General features: G+C 38.9%; 1 protein-coding gene across 1 annotated transcript; it reads right to left on the bottom strand.

Moving 5' to 3' along the window:
* Window positions 1-778: 778 nt before the first annotated feature.
* On the bottom strand, window positions 779-9,399 carry ttc22 (tetratricopeptide repeat domain 22). The gene is given in 9 exon segments (XM_040013568.1): window positions 779-4,494; window positions 4,577-4,729; window positions 4,860-5,021; window positions 5,743-5,861; window positions 6,595-6,710; window positions 6,783-6,838; window positions 7,250-7,303; window positions 7,305-7,551; window positions 9,030-9,399. Coding segments are annotated over 9 exon segments (1,719 nt in total). The 5' UTR covers window positions 9,302-9,399; the 3' UTR covers window positions 779-3,954.
* Window positions 9,400-10,422: the final 1,023 nt, after the last annotated feature.

Genomic DNA, 10,422 nt, shown 5'->3' with positions numbered 1-10,422 from the left:
GCAGAAAGGATCATCAGCGCCCCCCTGCCCTCCATCCAGGATCTGTACCTCTCAAGAACCAGGAAACGGGCAGGGAAAATCATCGCAGACCCCTCACACCCTGCACACAGACTTTTTGATCTGCTGCCCTCTGGCAGACGGTACAGAAGCCTGCAGACCAGGACCACCCGACACAGGAACAGTTTCTTTCCCCTCGCCATCTCCCTTCTTAACAGTTGACCTGTCACACTGCTCCCACTGCCAGACTGCAACTGCACCTTATGTACATTATGTAGTATTCATTCCACCTCATTCATTTCTGTATTTTATGTATATAAGTTTAGATTCGTTATTTATAGTTGGTTTACATAGCTTTGTGTATGTATGTGTAATGTGTATATATAGACACGTGTGTGTGTGTGTGTGTGTGTGTGTGTGAGATTTACATTGCTGTGCTTGAGAGCCACCATCTACCGGAACCAAATTCCCTGTATGTGTCTGCACATATACTTGGCCAATAAACACGATTCTGATTCTGATCTGATTCTGATTTGTTTAATGTGGAGTCAACAACACATTTGGCACACCTACAGAAATATAAACCCATGGACACATGATTCCTAATGTACATTATTGTTTTAACCCTTTTTCTGGCAATAATTTTGGTTCTACAACATTGTTTTTGCCAAGTGATTGTATAATACAAAAGGCACAGAAGGCTTGTTCTTTCATATTTACCTGACTTCACAACAACATACCCAGCTTTGACAGGTACAGTTTTTTTTGTTGTTGGTTGGTGTTTTTTCGTGTTTCTTCATAGGAAATGTTATGTATTGTGATTGTTATTGAAAGATATAAAGCAGTATATAGTACTAGCATAAAGCATGAGGTAGTTTTTAAAACATGCTTAGGGCCTGTAACTGATGTCCATTGGCATTGTGTGTAGATTTAGTGTTTTTGTCTTTAAAATTTAACATTGACATTTATGTATTTCAACTGTAGAAGATAGCAGGTTGGGTTTTTTTCTGTTTTAATGTTGTTACTATGCATTTCAGCATCCAAATCAATGTTCTGCATTTGAATCAACAACAAATATTTGCTGCTGAAAGTGACAATTTTGCTATTTAGGTGCTGTTGCTTGGTACTGATTCCTATGTATCAACAGGTAATTTGAATTTATTCTGTGACTAACATTCAACAACAATGGAAACACAATCATCAACAAACTAGAGTGCCACCCTCTGTGACTGTTGTAAACACATGACATCTTGTAAGCATCAACAACTCTCTATGAAATTGTTCAGCTACAGTATGTGTTGTCGCTTAAATCATGTATTACGACGTAAAACTGCAGTTGTTTTCAGGCTGCTATGGTTTCTGGTGCTGCCCTTGCCTTACCTGCACAGTTGTAGGACAGATGGGAGACCACCGCTGTGTCCCAATATGCGACATGTTCAGCACAGCTGTGATCTCAGCCATTGGGATACCAATTGCTGTACCTCCTGCTGCCTTGGCCATTAAGGTTGGGATTCGATATAAATACGGCATCAAGGTAAATTTGTCAAAGAAATTCTTGTTAAAAATTTCTGCTGTTTTTTACATTCCCACAGTCAGAAATAAAGAGAATCTGATGCTCAAGTATTAGTAATAGTTCAGTTCAGTAATAGTTAATTCAATCCAATCTTTTTAAAGCCACTTTATTTTTTAAGGTAAAGACCCTATAATAATAGAGAGAAAATGCCAACAATCAAATGACCCACTTTGAGCAAGCATTTGGCAACAGTGGAAAGGAAAAACTCATTTTGAACAGAAAGAAATCCATGCTCAGGCAGGGGCAGCTATCTGCCACAACCGATTGGGGTGATGGGAGGAAGGAGCTATAGCTGTAACTAATGACTGGATAAAGTGGTAAAAGTGTATAATTACCAAATATTTCTCTACAGGGTTCTATCTGTAAGGACATCATGAGTTCCTGTTTCTGTGTGTGGTGCTCTTGGTGTGAGATGCACCGTGAGTTAAAAATTCGCAAGAAAAGCACAAGTGTCATCAACATGCAGCCTGCACCAGTTAAGTCCACAGGCAAAGATGAGAGTCTGTTATGGCTTCATGCCAGGGTTGCTTTTCATTGGTGTGCTCTGTCTTTAAAAAGGCATTTGATTGAGTTTAACTATGTTTGGTGTGACTAAGTGAACTGGTATTTGGTTTTGACTTTTTTTTTAAAGAGCTGGTAAGAGGTTTGCTTTGATGAGCTAAAGACAAGAACAATATGTTTTATTCATGCATATTTTTAATTTAATCCCTGTTTTAAAGACCTCGGACTCATCAAACACATTTGCAATAATAAAAACAAGAAACGGTCAAAGACCTTACGATGGGGGATCAGACAAATTGTAACTCAAATCATTATCATAAATCTAACTTTTAAAGAAAGCAGAGTTAAAGTTTGTCTTTGCCTTAGCTCATTCAGCATTCAGTCTAGGTTTACTTTGTGACTTTCAGTCTTCTTGTTTGTGATGTGATAGAACTAAAAGATTAATAACATTTTGAAATCTTTGTGTAGTTCTGTAACTTTTTTTCACGTGGTTTTTGTCCTTCATGTAAGTTTCTATCTTTCTGCACCGGCGCTCAACAAAAGAAGTTGTCAGATGAACTTAATAAAAGCATTTTTCCTTTTATGTAAAAATTTACAATGTGATTTTCCAACTGGGACTGCACTGTTTTATACTTTTGAATGAAATCCGTCCTGAGCATACTGTTATATGTTATATTCTGAATATTCAGAATATGTTATATTCTGTAAACAAGATCTCATGAGTCCCCAGTGTAGTGGCAGTGAAGTCAGCAGAGACGTCTGAAATGTGTCACGACAAACTCAAGGCTATGTGAACATATTTGAATAACAATGGAATGGAAATCCATTTTGGCTTCCACAGAAAGGTGGAAACTGCTTCAGCTGCTTTTGCAAATACATAAATACATACAATCACTCACCTTCACACTGGACTCATTTTGGTATCCTTGGCAAGACAAAAAAGAAAAAAAAAACATATATAAAGGTTTTACTAATTTGTATCTTTTTAAAAAAAAAAAAAAAAAAAAACTTTGGCAAAAATAATCTTTCCAATAATCTTCTTTCCAGACTCTTACTTTCATTTTATTTTCACTTTCTACTGTACTTGCCGGTAAGTATTTTTAAGTACAGAAGATTACACCCCTAATTTAGAAATGTACCTTTCAAATATTGAGGAAAGAAAACCCTTAAACCAGCTGTACTTTCCTTAACGGTAACTAAGGCTTGCGTATATGTTAGTATAAAAAATACAGAGTCCCAACATACATTTCTGTGTGATTTTATCCTTCAAATTGCAGCAGGATGAAGCAACAGGTTTGCTTTGTATATGTCATCATAACTTATTCATTTAACTACAAATTAATAGACATGTATTTAAATTAAGGAAAATATCAACAATCACTGTGTCAACTAAATGCTTGTACCCCCTCAAACCTGTGAGATTCCACATCTGCAAGAGTTGGTGTATTAAGTGTTCCAAAAGTAATTATTTTATTAAATGCAATTTTAAATGTCCTATAAACACTTACATCACACTTCTCAAAGGCTCACAATACATTGTTGCCAACTCTGTTTTTGGTTCAACAATCTTATGGTATATACCCCCATCTGCAGGTCATTAGTGGTAAAATATCTACTAAGTGAGAGGTAGTGGGACAGTGTGTGGGTTTTGCAATAGCAGTAAGACTGCTTAAGATGTAAAACTACTCAGTTTGCGAAGCACTCTAAAAAATATGATACCTTACAGCTATTATCTTACAAAGAACAGAACGATAGATTAATCACAGTTTGGAGAAAACATCCTGTAAATGCTGTATAGGCAGCACTTAGTAAGAGCTGTTTATTTAAATACATGAAATGATGTTAAGTCATTCTTTAATAACTGTTCAAGCCATATCTTTGCATCATGTTAATGAGACCGACCTAAAGACCAGTGATCTCTTTTTAGCCAGCTGTTTAGGCACCACTGTATCCAGCAGCCTCCTCACTAGGTCCAGGCGTCCTGTCTTGATCAGAACCCTCGATAACTCTGTAACCTCTGCCGTGTGTGTTGTATAAAGGTACCTCAGCTCAGCCTTCACTATGTCCTGAGAGTACAGCTCCTCTGCCTTGAGCACCCACATTTCCAGCTGAGTGATGACAATGCCAGGGTCAGGGTCTCCCTGCATGAACAGAGTCAGGAGAGCCTGTAAGAGGCAGCGCAGGGCTGTGGTGTCTCTGCTCCCTTGTTTCTCTAACTCCAGAGCTTTTTTGAAGCAGTCTACGGCGTTCTGCTCCTCGCCTTTCACGAGGAGGCAGCGTCCTCTGAGCACATGAAGTTCCGGTAAGCAGTCTCCCAGCTCAAACTTCAGAGCGTGAGACAAACTCACCAGGGCACTATTTATTGCACTCTCATCCACCAAAAGGCTCTCCTGGAGTGCATCTACACCCATGTAGTAGTATACCTGAAATGAAAAAGATCAACTTGAAAGCCTTGTTGGGACATGAAACACAGAATTTGACCAGCTTTGCACGTTATGCTTTTACCTGGGCCATCTCCAAATGTGTTCGAAGACAGGGGCGTACACCGAGTACTTTGTCTAAGTCTTTTCTAGCTTCAATTAGCTTCTGTCGGTCTGGGATTCCACCATCACCAAGCTTTGCCTTCTCGAGGTCCCCCATGTAAAGGATTATATTGATCTACACAGAGAACATGTTGTCCAAATATGTAAACTTTTTACATGTACTAGCCACTTTAAACTAATACAGCTATTCTGGCCTTAAAAGGAGCTGTCATAGCAACTGACTTGATTAGTCGTAGCTACAGTACCTTGGCACGGGTGCAGTGAGCCTGCCAGTTGAGTTCTGGATCTGGCAGCACATTTAGGGCCATATTGCAGATCCCTGTAGCCATTTCATGTTTACCCAGCAGAGAGAAGACTCTGGCCAGAAGGTTCAGGATAAATGCATCGTCACTGGCCATATTTATGGCCTGGAAACACAGACAGAGCTGTTATTATCTCATCTTAAAAGGGAACAGTGCAGCAGTATTTCCTAAACCCATCCATCCATTCGCTTCTGCTTATCCTTTTCAGGGTCTGGAGCCTATCCCAGCTGTCATAGGGTGAGAGGCGGGGTACACCCTGGACAGGTCGCCAGTCTGTCGCTCATTGTTAAACCAAATGAGCAATTAGTAAGTGAGTGAGTTAATGACTTGTTCAGCAGTTTTTAGTTGAATAAAACCTTCTGTTGTCCTAGTTAGATACATATTTTTCAATCTTTTGAACTGAAAAATCTCAAATAAAACGCATTTCACTCACTGGCCCTCATTTTAGGTTTGACAGCATTTTAGCAGATAAAGGTGAATGGCTTAAACATGAATTGAGCTGCAGTTTGGGGAAGGCCTCGGAGAGGACTGGCAGCGGCTCCCGGGCCTGGAAGATCACCGTGTACTAAATAGAAGTGAAGAAGGGAAAGAATTGAAAAGGGGAGCGAGGGAGGTGCACAAAAACGAACAGCTTGTAGAACTGGGGGAACATAGGTAAGAACCTGAAGGAGTGTGTTCGGAGGCGAGGCCCCACTCCTGAAATTCAGATACTTTATCTCTAACAAAAGTCAGATGACAGGCTGATTGCAGAGGTTTAGTCCTAACAGTTTGAGGTAAAGTAATTGTTTTTTTCCCAGCTTGGTGAGAGGTGCATGAGTTAACTCACAGTTCCATAACAGGACAGAGGATCCGAAGCCGAGAAACCGCAGTCATGTATGGACATGGGCACAGGGGAAAACTCCTTCTTCCTTTCTAACATGATGCCGACATAACACCAAGCTAGAGCTGATGGGAGAGACGAGGAGATTTGGTTTTTCAGCTTTTATTTTTTGTAAATAGCATGTACTTGAGGAAATAGACAAACGAACTGGCCTGTAGTTTTAACAAAATGATTTCAGCAACAAAAACTAGTAGCTCATTGATATGGATAATACACCTTCACCGACTTGCAATCAATAATAATAATGATAATATGATAATGATAATAATCATAATAATCATAATGAGACTGTTGGGACTATGTTGAATGTTTTTCTCTTGATAATAATCTTTCCCTTGTGCAATGATTGACTTTGACTTTCCAAATTGTTTGGGAATGACCTCTTCAGACAGAATTGGTTGTGTAAGATCATTGTAGACGTTCTTTTAGAAATATATAATGTCATGATCTAATATGTTGTGTGTTGTAGTTTTAATCTGAGACCTTTAAGGACCACATGCGAAACAGATTTGTATTTCTTTTTTCTCTCTGACTCCATGACTGAAAGCATTTATCATGACTGTATTGATCTGTCTTTAGTTAGTTTGTATAATCAGATTTTAAATACAAACACCTTTTTGCAAAATTTTGCACAAACTAATACATGTAAATCAATCTCTGATTATTAAAGAGTCTGGTGTGGCCAGCCTTCATGAACACCTTTCATTTTGATACTTTTTGCTGTACTGAAACTTGAACATCTGTAAGAACTGGTACATGTAGTGGATTAATTTCAATACAATACTGTCACATGTTTACCTTTGTGCTGTGTTTTCTCAGATTCCAGTGTTTCTTTCAGAAACTGGAGTCCTTTATTGTAGTGCGAAAGTCTGGAGTACTCAGAATCCTCTTTGGTCTTTACTATGTTGTCCAGCCTGCAGACAAAAAATAACTTGAATATTTTCACACTGTGTGGTGATAGTAATCTAAATCATATCACCCTGTACCTTATGTAGATTGTTGCCATTTTAAAATACCAGCTTCGTTTTTCCTCTATCGGTATCTGAAAAACAGCACCACAAGTTAAGTAATACCCCACTTAAATGCTCCCTACAACATGAAACAATGATTTGAAAGCTCTTATCTGCTACTAAATTTGTGATTTTAGACTACAACAAAGTAAAATGGCCTCATTGTCTTCCTGTGTGTAATCTTTTGAGCATTGTCATATTCCTTCAGTTAATTCTTGTGGGAGGAAATGAATCACACAGTTCGTCAGCAATGATTTCAAAGCCATCTAATTACCAGTGTTGCGCAGTAAAATACCATCCAGTAGAAAAGCTAGAATGATGTGAATGCTCACCATCTAACCAGTCATTATATCAGTGCTCCGCTTTGTCTTTACACTCTGCAATGTGATTCTTGGCAGTTAACCATGTGTTGTCTCTTTATTTAAAGTATTCATATCTCTCACCAGGTCACCCCCATAATGCAGGGCTCTGTTGTAAAAAGACAGTGCAGTGTTCAGTCGCTCTCTCAAGTCGTCGTCGCTGTCCCAGCTCTATATCGTACGGAAAGACGTAGGCCTGCTCGACCAGGCAGCGTGCAGCCATAATCCTGATCTCATCCTGAGACGCCTCACCGCCGTCTAAGCCCATGAGGTTGGACACTTTGTCCACACACTCCCCTGCATCCAGTTCTCTTCCCAGCTTGTCGTACACGTAGCCCAGGTTTGCCCAGGCGTTCAGATTCCCAGGGTCCTCTTTGCAAATGCCCCTGAAAGGCCAGAACACACAGACGGTGGGGCTTAGAATCAGGTCCAGATTAACATAAAGAGCTATCAGATCCAGGAGGCACTTAAAAACATTTCACACAGCATCTAACTAAAAAAATAAGAAATGGCAGCTGTGAGTGAAGTTGGAATTTTAACTATAGAATTACCAGCTACTGCAGTTATGACTATGTTGCAATGGGATAATTATCTTTTCTTCATTTTCTTGCTTCTTGTACTGTGCAGTAAGAACTGATAATTGTATATAGTGACATATTAAAAAAGGAATACTTGTGGATAGTTATAGTTGAAAAATGAAAGTTCAATGTATAAAGATGTATGTATTCATATATGTATTTATATGTGTTTACACTGTATAATCAAAACAGACATGTATGATGAACTAGCTAGGGGTAGGAATTAATAAGCATTTGCTTCCTCCCACTCTTTTTTGAACTGGGAGTGGTCAGCATTTTTTTTTCTCCATGTGAATAAGATGGCTTTCAATGATTTCACGTTTATTAGTTTTTTTTTGTCCATTATTGTTACTTATATGTTCAAAATATAGATCTGATTGATTCATTACGATAGGGGTGGACACAGACACCTGGCCAGGTAAAACTACCTGGCCAATTGCTGTGCCAGTTGAATGACACCTCCTGTTTAGTCTTTAAGTGAAATTTTACATAGCTTACATGAACAAAGTTCTCATATTTGCAAAGATATTTAATCTAAACTAATTTTTAGATTACTACTCAAACTAAGTCCTCAAAGGACTAAGTGGTCTGTCCTTCACCCAACTGATGATGGATGGATGGATGGATGGATGGATGGATGGATGGATGGATGGATGGATGGATGGATGGATAGGTGGATGGATGGATGGATGGATGGATGGATGGGTGTACACCTTGGTATTATTGACAGAAACTGACATTTCTGTCACCTGCAGCTGTGAATAGTGCTGTCAACCAAATGCTAACGTGTTAATATGACAAATGAGTATTTCTGATTTTCATTATTTACCAATTCTTCTTAAAGATACTTTTGACTTGTCTCTTGTCACAAAGGGTTATAGCAGCTAATACCACATAGTTTTGTATTTCTGGCTGGAATTAAACCAGTCTTCTGTTGCTTGCAGAAAAATGGGTTCAACTTGCAGCACCATAAATGTGTTGCTGAATCATACGATAATAAAAGTGTCAATAAATAGTAAAAATTGGACAATCGAGCAGCATTTTAATGTCTGAAGTCTGCAGAGAGCTAAGTTACTTGAATTAAAATAAAAATGTGTATGATGTTTTTTACACATATAAACCTTCTTCACAACCTTCACAAGGCAGCAAAAACAAAAGAAAGAAAAGAAAATGCAGTCAAGATCTCTGAAGAAATCATGTATTCACTGTGTATTTAATATCTTTCCTCTGACTCAGTGAATTTTCTGCATATTCTTCCTTAAAAAAAGATGGCAGTGAATATTCACCTGAATATTTCCTCAGCAGTGTCCAGCTGTTCCAGGTTAAAAGCCAGCAGGCCCAACAGATTTCGCACAGCATATTGCAAATATCCAACTTCTGCTTCTAGCTCAGCTCGCAGGCTTTCCTGTCTTAAATAAGTGTCCCGATGTCTCAGCTTCACTGGCCCAGTAGGATCACAGTTAAGATTTAGATCCAGGTGGAAGTGACCAGGGATGTAGTCCATGTCCTCCATGAGAGTCTCAATGTCCTCTGTGTTTTCCCTTTCTGTGGCCTCCATCTTCTCTTCTTTAAGAAACGTTAAAAATGCTAAAAAATAATCTTAACCAGGGTAATGGTTAAGGTAGCAGAAGATCGTACCTAAGAACACACCTTGTCCTCTTTAGTCGACTTTCACATAAGTCACACTTGTGCTCCAGGTTTGGACAGGTTGAACAGGTTGGGCTTGGGAGTGACTGGGAGTGGAAAAGAATGATAACTGAAGATAGTGTGAAGCTATTGAAAAAATATGTTTGCCCACCTTTTTATTCTTATTGCACAATCAGAATTCTTGAATACATGAAATCATCTATATTCATGTTTATTGTCTGGAAATAAAACTGCCACACTTCTGTTCAGCCATGTTTCTTTGCCTAATTTGTATGTGCGAGCGTGCGTCTCTCTCTCTCTCTGTGTGTGTGTGTGTGTGTGTGTGTGTGTGTGTGTGTGTGTGTGTGTGTGTGTGTGTGTGTAGGTGGGTGGGTGGTGGCAGGGTGTATTAAAAGTCCCTCGTGACAGGATGATTTAATTTCTGACTTGAGTTTTGTAAAATTATCTTTGTGTCTTTGTTTTGAGAGATATTTGAGATTCTTTAGCCTTCCCTCTAAGCCTGTTTTATCACACACAAGAATGCAAACCATCACACTCGGAGTGACTGAGGAAACAGTCAAACCCAATCTGTGTTCTTAATCATTATTTGGGTAGTAAGTATGATTTGAAAATGGTATTTTTTTCAAGGCATAACAAAAAATGGTCAGTTATAAAAACAAAAACAAAAAAGAAAGCGTGTGTATTGGAGATATGCAAATACCTTCAACAGTTCAACAAAAGCAGTGAATCCCTGTAAATCCTCACCTTATCATTCTGTCTTTGAAAATCAGATAAAGATGAGGTGCGCACTTTCTGTTACTGCGTGCTCCTGCGAACAAAACCAAACTCTTCCACTAGAGGGTAAACTTGCATTGTGATAAACCAGCCTGATGGTGCAACAAAGGGAGCACGCTCGTTCAGTGTTACAAGACTTTACTGACACTGAGTGCAACATCACTTTTATCAGAGGAAAAAATCTATCAGATAACGTAGCTAAAGGCAAAGCTCCAAGCTTGAAAAAGCATAGGAATGGGTGTCATAGTCTCAGGATTA

Source organism: Simochromis diagramma, unplaced genomic scaffold, assembly GCF_900408965.1.
Source record: "Simochromis diagramma unplaced genomic scaffold, fSimDia1.1 OVJJ01000649.1, whole genome shotgun sequence".
Classification (NCBI taxonomy): Eukaryota; Metazoa; Chordata; class Actinopteri; order Cichliformes; family Cichlidae; genus Simochromis; species Simochromis diagramma.
Note: the sequence above shows the minus strand (reverse complement) of the source record. Positions and strands in the feature narration are given on the sequence as shown.